Below are 13,932 nucleotides of genomic sequence, written 5' to 3'. Positions count from 1 at the left end.
ATAATATCACCTAATTAATATTGTTCATTTATCTTTCAGTTAAACCTCTTATTGACCGAACCAACCTTAAACCAACGACTATTAAAGCTGGTCTATCTATCAGTTTAGACATCAACATTCAAGGTGAACCTCCACCGAAGGTCACCTGGTTATTCAATGGCCAAGAAATTCAATCAACTGAAGAAATTCGAATTGATAATGTGGATTACAATACTAAATTCTTTGTCCTTAAATCTAAACGTCTTCATTCTGGCAAATATACAATTATTGCTAAGAACGAAGTGGGTGAAGATCAAGCTGAAATTGATATTTCGGTTCTTGGTAAACCTAAGGCACCAAAGGGTCCACTTGAGGTTAGTGATGTGACCAAACATGGATGTAAACTCAAATGGAAAAAGCCAGAAGATGACGGTGGTTCTCCCATTGATCATTACGAAATCGAAAAACTGGATCCACTTACTGGACAATGGATACCTTGTGGTAGAAGCAACGAACCTGAAGCTAATATTACTGGTCTCCAAGAAGGTAAACCTTATAAATTTAGAGTTAAAGCTGTAAACAAAGAAGGAGAATCTGAACCATTAGAAACTGAGAAAACTATCATTGCTAAAAATCCATTTGGTAAGTTTTTATGTAAACAATAGAACAAAAAAATATATGGCATATTTGTAGATGAACCTGGCAAACCTGGCCGCCCAGAACTCAAAGATTGGGACAAGGACTTTGTAGAACTTGCATGGAGGCCTCCAGTAAGTGACGGAGGAGCACCAATTCAAAAATATATTATTCAAATGCACGATAAAGCTGGTCGTGGCTGGGTAGATGCAGCAACTGTTCCTGGAGATAGAACTACTGGCAGAGTCGAAGCCGTAGAAGAGGGACACGAATATGAATTCCGTATTGTTGCTGTAAACAAAGCAGGTCCTAGCGAACCTAGCGATCCATCTAAACCAGTTGTAGCCAAGCCAAGATTCCGTAAGTAGAACCAAATACTTTTTATAACTTGTAAATTTGTAAGGAGACTCATCATCATCATCAAGGCTTTTCATTCCAGATGGAATGTTTACCGCTCTTACTTAGATCTCTGCGATTCACTTATTGCGGTGAATCACTCTGCATTCTTCTTGTGTATTGTCAAAGCTTGTTGTATGACTTGGCTTTCGTTACAATTTCTGCCACTCATTTCGATATACGCATAGTTCCCTCCAGTTTCTCACTTTCAGGATTTTGATGTCACTCATGACTGGGTTTTCCTCTTGGTCTTTCAGTTTCTGGCTTCCATTTGGTGACCTTCTTAATCAGGAAGTCGTTTAAGTAGTTTATGTTTTTCCTTCGTTAATTTCTAAACCTCTTTTCCGTGCTCCATTTGCCAGGGTTGTTCCTGCATATTTTAATCTTTCCTTGTCTCTTCCCATAAGAACTATCTCATCTGCATATGCTACTATTTGTATTGAGGAGTGGGCAATAGTTCCTTTAATTCCGCTAGCTTTGATTGTTCCTTCTACTGCTATGTTGAATAGCGTGGTTGACAGAGAATCGCCTTGTCTCACTCCTATTTCTATTGCACTTGATTTTGTGCTACCTTCTTCTGTTGTTTAAGGGAATTAGTGAAACAAAATAAAAAAAACTAAATGGTATACTTATCTAAACCTTTTTCTGCTTTTAGTGGCACCAAAGATCGACCGTAAGAACCTGAATAAAAAAGTACTACGTACAGGACAATTATTGCGATTGGAAGCAGATGTTAAAGGTGAACCTGCTCCAGTTGTTGTATGGACTTTGAAAGAGCAGACTCTAAGAAACAACGATAGAATTAAGATTGATAATGAAGATTACCACACTTGCTTCATAATGAAGAACGTTCAAAGAAGCGATACTGCTACCTATACTGTTACTGCTAGAAACGACTCTGGAGTAGACACTGTAGAAGTAGAACTCCAAGTTATTGCTAAACCTACCAAACCTAAAGGCCCTCTGAAGGTATCAGATGTTACCGCAGAAGGTTGTAAACTTAAATGGGAACCTCCTGAAGATGATGGAGGTGAACCTATTACCGGATACGTAGTTGAACGTATGGACGTCGAAAGCGGACGATGGGTGCCAGTAACTACCACAAAAACACCAGAAGCAGATGTTACTGGCCTTAATGAAGGAAAAGATTATCAGTTCAGAGTAAAAGCTGTGAATTCTGAAGGAGAATCAGAACCTTTAGTAACTGATGTTCCAACCACAGCTAAGAATCCATACACCGAACCTGATGCTCCTGGCAAACCGGAAATAAAAGACTGGAGTAAGAAACATGCTGACCTTAAATGGACTCCACCTAAAAATGATGGTGGTGCACCAGTTGAGAAATACATCATCGAAAAGAAAGATCCTGTTACCGGAAAGTGGCAGAAAGCCGTTGAAGTTCCTGGTAATAAAACAGAAGCTAAGGTTCCTGATTTACAAGAAGGACAAAAATATCAATTCAGAGTCAAAGCTGTTAACAAGGGAGGCGACAGCAAACCATCTCCTCCATCAGAAACAATTACTGCTAAAGACAGATTCGTTCCACCCAAGATTGATCGCACAAACCTTAAAGATTTTACCGTTCGTGCTGGTCAGCATATCAGGTTAGATGTCAAAGTTAGTGGTGAACCACCACCGACCAAGACTTGGTTCCTCAACAAAGCTCGTATTGAGAACAGAGATGATATTACTGTGGATCTCGAAGATTACAGAACCAAATTGGTAATAGGTGTATTAAAGAGAGAACATACTGGTACCCTAACTCTAAAAGCTGAAAATGATTCTGGAAGAGATGAAGCCAGTATCGAAATTAAAGTTTTGGATAAACCTTCTAAACCTGAGGGTCCACTTAAAATCAGTGATGTACACAAAGAAGGCTGTACTCTTAAATGGAATCCTCCTCAAGATGACGGTGGTGTTCCTATTGAATATTATCAAGTTGAAAAACTTGATACAGCTACCGGACGATGGGTACCGGCAGGTAGAACCAAAGATCCTAAAATTGAACTTAATAACTTAGAACCTGGCCAAGAATATAAATTTAGAGTTTCAGCTGTTAACGCAGAAGGTGAATCGGAACCTTTAGAAGCAGAGCAAACGATAGTAGCTAAGAATCCATTTGACGAACCGGGAGCGCCTGGCCAACCTGAAGTCACAGATTGGGACAAAGACCGTGTTGATCTAAGATGGACTCCACCTGCGAATGATGGTGGATCTCCAATCACTGGATATATTATTGAAAAACGGGAGAAAGGATCACCAAAATGGACCAAAGCTGGAGAAACTGGTCCATTCGAAACAAAGGGTACTGCCGATAATCTCGATGAAGGAGTTGAGTACGAGTTTAGAGTGAGAGCTGTTAATGCCGCAGGTCCTGGCGAGCCAAGTCAAGCATCCAAGTCTGTCATTACGAAGCCCAGACGATGTAAGTAAACATTTTATGATTAAATAATTACTATTATTATTATCTTTAACTTTTTTATTCAGTGGCTCCAAAGATTGATCGCCGAAACCTGAACAACCTAACAGTAAAGGAAGGTGAACCAATCTACATTGATGTCAAGATCAGTGGAGAACCAGCGCCCGATGTTTCATGGTACCAAGACGACAGAACTCTAATCCAAACCTCCCATAAACGCATTGATAATATCCCATACAACTCCAAGTTCTTCAACGATAAACCCGAACGCAAGGACACTGGAGTGTATAAGATTGTTGCTACAAACAAGTTTGGACAAGATCAGGCAGAAATCGAAATTACAGTTGTTTGTAAGTAAAGATCGCATTATTACATTACTAGAAATATAGTATTTATGTAAATTTGATGATAATAGAGGTACATTTATAAATAGCTCTGTCATTATGGATCACAAATAACTTCTAAATCTTTATTTGTAGCGAAGCCAGGCCAACCCGAAGGTCCTCTGGAAGTATCAGATATTCACAAGGACGGCTGTACATTAAAATGGAAGAAACCCAAAGATGACGGTGGAGAACCAATTGAAAACTACGTTGTTGAAAAGTTCGATCCGGAAACTGGAATATGGCTGCCAGTTGGAAAAACTACTGGCGCTGTACCAGAAATGAAAGTCGATGGTCTTACTCCTGGACATGAATATAAATTTAGAGTCAAAGCAGTTAATAAAGAGGGTGAATCTGAACCTCTTGAGACTCTTGGAACCATTGTAGCTAAAGATCCCTACAGTAAGTCATACTACTTCTTGTTCATGTGTTTTGTTTGATTTTGTTTAATAGCAAGGCGTTGAAGATCGCAATTTCGCAAATAAATTAAATAAAATTTATTTTGATTTAGTTTATTTATCTTACGACTGAATACGAATTTCGCTAACTGCGTATATTAAAATTTTAGCTACTGCTGGAAGACCTGGTACACCAGAACCAGAAGATTGGTCTGCTAATCATGTAGATCTTAAGTGGACTGAACCAATATCAGATGGAGGTTCCCCTATTACCGGCTATATCATTGAAATTAAAGACAAATACAGTCCTATTTGGGAAAAAGCTTTGGAGACCACTACTCCCAAGCCATCGGCCACAATCCCAGGTTTAATTGAAGGAAATGAATATCAGTTCAGAGTAGTAGCAGTAAATGAAGCTGGATTGAGTCCTCCATCCGACGCTAGCAAAACATTTGTTGCTAAGCCAAGATTCTGTAAGTTTAATCTAATACAATTATTTTAATTTTATTTGACCTTTGTGTTTATTTTCAGTGGCACCTAAAATTGACAGACGTTATCTACACGACGTCACAATTTCCGCTGGATCACCTCTTAAATTTGAAGCTAACATCATCGGTGAACCCCCACCGTCTGTAGAATGGCGCTTTAACGGTGGAACTCTTAAAAATGACAACCGTACTACAATTGACAATGTTGATTACAATACTAAGATAGCAATTCGCCCTGTAAACAGAGACGACACTGGCGAATACAAAGTTACAGCTTCAAACAGCTCAGGAAAAGATACACATGTTATTAATGTAACTGTTACTGATAAACCTACACCACCTCAAGGACCACTTCAAGTATCCGATGTTAACAAAAATGGATGCAAACTTAAGTGGAAGAGACCTAAAGATGATGGTGGTACTCCCATTGAATATTATCAAGTTGACAAAATGGATCCAGAAACTGGATGCTGGGTCCCATGTGGAAGATCTACAGACCCTAACTTCGAAGTAACTGGACTCACTCCCGGTCATGAATACAAATTCAGAGTAGCTGCTGTCAATGCTGAGGGAGAATCTAAACCACTCGAAGCTGAACAGACAATAGTTGCTAAAAATCCATTTGATGAACCGGGAGCACCTGGTCACCTTAAAGCAACAGATTGGGATAAAGATCATGTGGATTTGGCTTGGACTCCACCTAAAGATGATGGAGGTTCCCCAGTAACTGGTTACATCATTGAAAAGAAAGATAAATTTGGAGACTGGGAGAAGGCACTGGAAGTTCCTGGTGACCAACTTAAGGCTACTGTGCCAGATCTTATTGAAGGTCAACCTTACCAATTCCGTGTGAGGGCTGTGAATGCCGCTGGTCCTGGTGATGCTAGTAATGAAACACCAACTATTATTGCTAAACCACGCAATTTGGCACCAAAGATTGACAGAACTAACCTCATTGATGTTAAAATCCGTGCTGGACAAAGCTTTGGCTTTGATGTTAAGGTGTCTGGTGAGCCAATGCCTACCACTAAATGGCTGATTAAAAATAAAGAACTCAAGAGTGGTGATGGAATGAAAGTACAACATGGAGAGTACAATACCAAAATTAATGTTAAAAATGCAACACGTGCCGAATCCGGAACTTATACTATTACAGCAGAAAACGCTAATGGAAAAGATATTGCTGAAGTTGAAGTAATCGTATTAGATGTCCCAAGTCCACCAGGTGGGCCTCTTAAAGTATCTGATGTCCACGCTAATGGAGCTAAACTTAGCTGGAGGCCACCAGCTGACGATGGTGGACAACCCGTCGAAAGATATATCGTCGAGAAGATGGACGAAGCTACAGGTCGCTGGGTACAAGCCGGTGAAACTGACGGCCCTGAAACATCTTTAGCCGTAGATGGTTTAGTTCCTGGACACAAATATAAGTTCAGGGTAAGAGCAGTCAACAGACAAGGTAAATCAGAACCTCTTCAAACTACCCAAGCTGTTGAAGCTAAAAATCCATTTGACCAACCTGGAAAAACATCTGCTCCAGAGATTATCGATTACGATACAGATTTCGTTGAGCTTAAATGGGATAAACCAGAAAATGATGGTGGTTCACCAATTACAGGATATGTTATTGAAAAACGTGACAAATATAATCCCAACTGGGAGAAATGTGCTGAAGTTGAAGGGGATGTTCCTAAAGGAAAAGTTAAAGACCTCATTGAAGGCACGCCTTATGAGTTCAGAATCAGGGCGATCAACAAAGCAGGTCCAGGAGAACCAAGTGACGCATCTAAAATCCATGTTGCTAGACCCAAAAATCGTAAGTATAAATCTTTATGCGTTATTAATATATTCCAATTGTTATTCTCTTTTTAGTTGCTCCAAAGATCGACAGAAACTTCTTCGCGGACCTTAAGATTAAAGTGGGTTCCTCAATTGAGTACAATGTACCAGTTATCGGAGAACCTCCTCCGTCTAAAGAATGGAAGCATAAAGAGGACGTTCTTTTCAACAACGATCGTGTCAAAATCGTTAGTGAAAACTACAAAACTAGTCTTAAAATTACAGATGCTAAAAGATCTGATAGTGGACCATATACCCTTACTGTTAAAAACGCTAACGGCAGAGATGAAGCAACAGTTAAAGTCACAGTACTTGACGTTCCCACTCCTCCGGAAGGTCCTCTTAGACCTGATAATGTTACTAAGAGCTCAATGACACTTCACTGGAAACCACCCAAAGATAACGGTGGTACAGAAATCACACATTACACTGTAGAAAAACTTGATACCGAAAATATGAGATGGGTACCATGTGGAGAAGCAATAGGTACCTCCATGCGAGTTGATCATCTGTCAGAGGGACACGACTATCAATTTAGGGTCAAAGCAGTCAACAAAGAAGGAGAATCTGCTCCACTAATGACAACTGAACCTATTACTGCTAAGGATCCATTTACAAAACCAGACAGACCTGGAGTTCCACAAGCTACAGATTGGGACAAAGACCACGTGGATCTTGAATGGACTCCACCTAAGAAAGACGGCGGAGCACCAATCAGTGAATATATCATTGAAAAAAGACCTAGGCATGGGTATGTAGACTGCCTTATTTGAATAATTTAAATGCAACATTTCCAAGACTGGCTATCTTTCTCTTCTTTAAGTATTTGCATATATTCATCATCCTTTGATTCACAATAATACCTTCTGTTGTCTCCATTAAGTCTTCCTTAAATATTTCCTCTGAATATAAGATAAAGAGTAAATGCGAAAGTATACAACATTGTCTCACTCCTCTTTTTATATTTATTTCATCCAATATTTCTTGTTCAACTTTTATTCTTGCTACTTGATGTCAGTGTAGATTTGTAATTATTTGTATATGTTTATCGTCTAATTCAGGCTATTTTCAATATTTCTAGTATTTTATTATGTCGGACCTTGTCAGAAGCCTTTTCAAAATCGATTGGTTTTGATTGGAGAGACTAAATATGTATTTACTAATTATTGTACTTTATAAATTAATTTTTGATGTATTATTTATTCTTAATACTTATTCCTGCCTCAGTTTTGGCATTTAAATATGTGTGATATTTTCCTAATTCCTTGTTTTTTTCTTTGTCCTTCTAATAAGGTGAATAAGGTCTGTCTTTTATTATTCTTATATAATATGTCAAGTACTTTAGAAACTGTTTCATAAATACATTTATGTATATTTTAAATAAATTAAAAATAAAATATATCCACCATTAATGTTTTCAGAACTTGGGAAAGAGCCTGTGAGGTTCCTGGTAATACTACCAAAGCTACAGTACCTAATTTAGTCGAAGGAGAAGAGTACGAATTCAGAGTAATCGCTGTCAACAAAGGAGGACACAGTGATCCTAGTGAAGCTAGTCTTCCAGTCATTGCCAAACCTAGATTCCAGGCTCCAACATTCAACAAGAATCTACTTGAAGATATTACTGTTAAGGCTGGACAACGCTTTGGATGGACCATTCCAATTGAAGCATCTCCCAAGCCTACAGCTAAGTGGACCTGTAATGGCAAAGAAATAAAATCAAGTGACAGAATTGATATGGCCGTATACAACAACAAAGTTTCCTTCGATACTTCTTCATCTGTAAGATCAGATGCTGGAAGATACACATTAACCCTCACTAATGATTTGGGTAGCTTTTCTGCTTCAGCACAAGTTACTGTAATAGACAGGCCTAGTCCACCACAACCTCCACTAGATGTCAGCAGTGTTACTAAAGATAGTGCAAGACTCAGTTGGAAGATACCTTTGGATGACGGTGGATCTCCTATTTTGCATTACATTGTGGAAAAAATGGACGTATCACGTGGTACCTGGTCAGATGCAGGAATGGCTACTATTACGTCTCATGATATTACAAGATTAATTCACCGAAAAGAATATTACTTCAGAGTTAAAGCTGTTAATGCTGTCGGTGAATCAGAACCACTTGAAACACCAAAAAGTATTATCGCCAAAAATGAATTTGGTAAGATGACTTTAAAGCATATTGTCTTATGTACCTATATTATTTCATGTATATAATAACTCTTACAGATGAACCAAGTGCACCTGGTAAACCAGCCGTTACCGACTGGGACAAAGATCATGTCGACCTGGAATGGAATCCACCCAAGAGCGATGGTGGATCCCCCATCACAGGATACATTATCCAAAAGAAAGAAAAGGGAAGTCCATATTGGACCAACGCTGTACATGTACCAGCAAGTAAAAATAATGCTACAGTACCTGACTTAACAGAAGGACAAGAATATGAGTTTAGAGTTATTGCCACCAACACTGCCGGTCAGAGCGAACCCTCTGAACCATCTGATTTAGTCACAGCTAAAGCCAGATTCTGTAAGTATATATCTAGAAAGTTATCACTAAAAAATTTAGTAAAGAAAAACAACTTATTATTGTTTTTGTTGAATTGTCAGATTCAGAATAATGCTCTCTTTTAGTGGCACCCAAAATTAAGACGCCCCTTAATGACATACGCATTAAAGCTGGACTTATTTTACATATCGATGTAGACTTTATTGGGGAACCATGCCCAGAGGTAACATGGACTGTGGGAAGCAAACCATTATCTGCTAATGAGCGTACTACTGTAACATCAATTGGATACCATACAACCATTCATACTGTTAATGCCAAACGTACAGACAGTGGTTTGTATCATATTTTGTTGAAGAACAGTTCTGGTATTGACGAAGGGTCATTCCAAGTTACAGTATTGGGTGAGTTTTTAACCGAAATAACTTAATAAATATTATTGCTAGTGTTTACATAATTACTGTTTGGTTTTTTTTTTGTTAGATCGCCCTGGTCCTCCACAGAAACCGATAGAATATGAAGAAGTAACTGCCCAGAGTGTCACACTCTCTTGGAAGGCACCAAAGGACAATGGTGGCAGCGAAATAACGTAAGTTCACATTTTTTTCTTTGGCACAAATATTAATTTTAACATTTTAGTGGCTATGTTATCGAAAAACGAGACTTAACACATGGTGGTGGATGGGTACCCGCTGTCAACTATGTGAACCCTAAATATCAGCATGCCATTGTACCAAGATTGCTGGAAGGAACCAAATATGAATTTAGAGTATTTGCTGAAAATATGCAGGGTCGCTCAGATCCATTAGAAACTGACAAACCCATTGTAGCCAAGAATCAATACGGTAAGTACTTCCTGTTTTTTTTTTAATAAACATAGTATTATCAACACACTTTTCTTGTAGATGTACCTGGAAAGCCAGGCAAACCCGAATTAGTAGACAGTGATAAGGATCACATTAAGATCAAATGGTCTGCTCCTATTAGCAACGGAGGATCTCCTATTATTGGTTACGATATCGAACGTCGTGACAGAGCTACTGGACGATGGGTCAAAATCAATAAGGAACCCACTAGAAATACAGAATACTATGACGATAAAGTACAAGAAGGTCACCAATATGAATACAGAGTATCTGCAGTCAATGCTGCTGGTAATGGTAAGCCAAGCGATGCTTCTAATACATTTACGGCTAAACCTATGAAAGAGAAACCCAAATTGTGGCTTGATGGTATCATTGGACGCAAGATCAAGGTCCGTGCTGGAGAGCCTATTAACATTAATATTCCATTATCTGGAGCACCGGCACCAAAATGCGAATGGAGCAAAAACAAGATTACTGTACCAGAGTCCAACAGAGTATACGTAAGTAATTTAATTACTTTTGACTTCATTGATACATTTATCTCTCCCTCTCTCTCTCTCTCTCTCTCTCTCTCTCTCTCTCTCTCTCTCTCTCTCTCTTTCTCTTGTCGTTTCCCATTACTGAAGATCGTGATTTCTTCCAATATTCCTAACAATTTTTTTCCATTGGTCTCTATCTTCAGCTGCTCTAAGAGCTTCGCAGAATGAGTTTCCAGCTGCATTCTGAATTTGGTCTGACTATCTAGTTGGTGATCGTCCTCTTGATCTTCTCCCTGGAACGTTTCCAGAAACAATTAATCTCTCCAAACTATCGACACCTCTGCGTAACCGAAGAATTGCAGAATTCGTTGCAGACATATTGTGGAGAGCCTTTTTTAATTTCGAGTTGGTTTAGAATGGAAACGTTTGTCCTATGAGCAGGGTATGCGCATCATTCTTCTCCAGCACCACATCTCAAAGGCATCAATTTTTTGGCGCTGGCGTGCGCGAAGAGTCCAAGTCTCTGTCCCGTATAGAAATATTGAGAATACAAAGGCGTTCACCAGTCTCATCTTGATATTTTGAGAGATATATCTGTATTTCCAAGCTTTAGTTAGGCGACTCATCGCATTTTTTGCCATACCAATACGTCTCCAATTTCTGCTTCACAATTTACATCGTCAGTTATAATAGATCCGAGATAGACAAAGGTGTTTACTATCTGGTATTCCTGTAACATGTTAGTCAGTTGGATAGTGTCGAATCTGTCGACCACCATTATTTTTGTCTTTGATTGATTTTCAGACCAACATATTGCTTTCGCACTCAACTCTTCGCAGAAGATCAAACATTTCTTGCTCATTTGCTGCTATAAGTGTAGTGTCATCAGCAAATCTTAAATTGAAGATTTTCCTACCAGCTACTGTTCCTCCACCGGCCCATCCTTCTAAAGTCATCCTCATGACATCTTCTTCTTCATGTACCATGTCCTTTCAGAACGTTGGTTACCATCATAGCTATCTTAATTTTATTCACTGCCACCCTAAACAGCATGCTTGTATCAACACCATACCAATCTCGCAAGTTCTTCAACCATGAGGTTCTTCTTCGTCCTGGACTGCGTTTGCCTGCTATTTTTCCTTGCATGATATTTTGTAGCAACCTATATTTGGGACCTCTCATTACATGTCCGAAATACTCCAGCTTTCTCTGCTTGATGCTTTTTATGATCTCAGTAGTCTTAGGAAACTTTTAAAATTCTTCTATAGCACCACATTTCGAAAGCCTCAAGGCGATTTAGATCGATTTTATTCACAGTCCAGGACTGGACACCATAAAGTAAGACCGAGAACACGTAGCAGCGAAGTAGGCGGATCCTCAATGCCAATTTTAGGTCTCTGTTACATAACACCTTGGACATCCTTCTAAAAGTGGCTCTAGCCTGCTCTATCCTAGATCTAATTTCGCCGTGACTTTCTGCGTTACAATTTAATTGCTGTCCAAGGTAAACGATTTTATCAACTTGCTCAAGTTTGGTATTATTTACATATATAGACGGTTTTATATGCTGTTGTTTACTTATTACGAGTATTTTGGTTTTCCGTATGTTCAGATCCAGACCTGCCTCCCTACAACTCTCAACGACACTATCAAGTAGTGTTTGCAGATCTTCTTGACTAGAAGCTAAGAGTACTGTATCGTCCGCATATCGCAAATTATTGATGACTTCACCGTTCACAAGTATTCCTTCTTGTTTTTCAGAAAGTGCTTTTCTGAAAATTCTTTCGGAGTAAACGTTGAAAAGCAGGGGTGACAAGAGGCATCCCTGCCGTACTCCTCTTTTAATATTAAGAGCCTATGCTTCCACACCATCTACTAAAACTGATGTTGTTTGATTCCAATATAAATTTGCAATTATTCGAACATCTCTGCCGTCCAAGCCAATGTCTTTTAGAGCTTCGATCAATATAGAGTGCTTAACACAATCAAATGCCTTTTGGAAGTCAATAAAACAACAGTATATGTCTACAGATATATCTCGACATCTTTGAGCAAGTACGTTCATTCCAAACAGGGCCTCTCTCGTTCCAAACCCGTTACGGAAACCAAACTGTGTGTCATCCAGGTATTCCTCGCATTTATTGTAGATACGACCATGTATTACCTTCAGAAAAATTTTCAATAAGTGGTTTAACAAACTGATGGTTCTATAATCAGCACAGGTTTTTGCTGTTGTCTTCTTAGGTAGAGCAATAAACAAAGAATTAGACCAACCATTAGGTAGTTGTCCGCTGGTATAAATGGTATTGAAAAACGAAGTTATAGCCTCTAAAACATTGCTATCATTTATAAGCTTGTATATTTCATTTGGAATTTCATCAGGACCAGTCGCTCTGCCATCTTTTGATGATTTTTTGATGATGACAGGCTTTTATAACCTCAGAGCGTGTTATTAGGGGTCCGTCGCAGTTAGTAATATCGGGAGGTGAACTACTCCTATCGTCTTCGAATAGGTTCGTGACGTAATTTTCCCATTCTTTAAGTTTGTCCTCTACTTCAAATATTACTTTACCATGTTCATCCTGTATCAGTGCAGTTTGTTTCTTATTGAAGATACCAGCCGCTTCTTTCACTTTTTTATACATGTTAAACGTGTCGTATCTGTTTTCAAGTTCTTCAATGTCATGACACTGTTTGGCTAGATGTTGACTCTTTGCTTCTCGTATTTTACGTCGAATTTCTTTTTGTATATGGTGAGCATGTATATATACATGCTCACCATAAATTTTGAATAAGTCAGGTGACAACACGCATCCTTTTCTAACACCTCTCTCGGTCTTGAATTATTGGTTTGAGAATTTCTGGTACAGATTTTTAATAAGTGTCACCATCGCAGGTGCATTGGTGTGCCCATTTCTATTAAAATGGACCACAGATACTTTTTATACATTTGGTTATCTATTTTTTTTCTTCTTCTTCATGTGCCTCATAGTTTAAGGACATTGGCGATCATTCATCATGGTCCATTTTACTCTGTCTGCGCGGTTCTGAGTAGTTTTAATGTTGTTTTTCCACTCCACTGCTTTAAATTTTTCAACCAGGAAGTGCTTCGTCTCCCCAGTCCTCTTTTTCGTTCTACTTTCCCTGGTATAACCAATCGCATCAGCTCATATTTTTCATTATTGCATAATACTGTTTTCATATTATTGAAAGCGCTTTGGGTCATTTCAATGCGTCGTTTTATTTCAATGCTGCGGTTTCAATGTTCATTTAGTTCACATCCCAAATAATTGTATCTGGGTACTTTCTCTAAAGCTTTTCCTTTAACGTAGATTGTTTCGGCGTCAATCTTGTCCTTACTCACAATCATAATTTTTGTTTTTTTTTTGTGTTCAGAGCCTTTCCATACCTCTTGCAGTACTGCGTAGTGCGATAAACCAAAATTTGCAACCCTTCTCTGCTGTCCGCAAGGATTATTGTATTGCCTGCATATCAGAGATTATTCACTAGTTTTCCGTTAATTGATATGCTT

At 38.7% G+C, this 13,932-nt stretch overlaps 1 protein-coding gene across 20 annotated transcripts in view; it reads left to right on the top strand.

Annotated features, from left to right (window-relative positions):
• LOC114342206 (twitchin) overlaps positions 1–13,932 on the top strand; it is a 159,817-nt gene that overhangs the window by 131,821 nt on the left and 14,064 nt on the right. For all 20 annotated transcript variants that reach the window (XM_050663424.1, XM_050663425.1, XM_050663413.1 and 17 more), the window contains 14 exons: positions 40–621; positions 673–975; positions 1,667–3,436; positions 3,499–3,780; positions 3,910–4,215; positions 4,382–4,684; positions 4,743–6,515; positions 6,572–7,289; positions 7,960–8,705; positions 8,774–9,076; positions 9,181–9,459; positions 9,539–9,644; positions 9,695–9,900; positions 9,961–10,421. In XM_050663424.1, coding sequence (XP_050519381.1) covers positions 40–621; positions 673–975; positions 1,667–3,436; positions 3,499–3,780; positions 3,910–4,215; positions 4,382–4,684; positions 4,743–6,515; positions 6,572–7,289; positions 7,960–8,705; positions 8,774–9,076; positions 9,181–9,459; positions 9,539–9,644; positions 9,695–9,900; positions 9,961–10,421 — 8,138 coding nt within the window. The remainder of the gene's footprint in view (positions 1–39; positions 622–672; positions 976–1,666; positions 3,437–3,498; positions 3,781–3,909; positions 4,216–4,381; positions 4,685–4,742; positions 6,516–6,571; positions 7,290–7,959; positions 8,706–8,773; positions 9,077–9,180; positions 9,460–9,538; positions 9,645–9,694; positions 9,901–9,960; positions 10,422–13,932) is intronic.

This window comes from Diabrotica virgifera, chromosome 10, assembly GCF_917563875.1.
Source record: "Diabrotica virgifera virgifera chromosome 10, PGI_DIABVI_V3a".
Classification (NCBI taxonomy): Eukaryota; Metazoa; Arthropoda; class Insecta; order Coleoptera; family Chrysomelidae; genus Diabrotica; species Diabrotica virgifera.
This window is presented reverse-complemented; position numbering and strand designations above follow the sequence as displayed.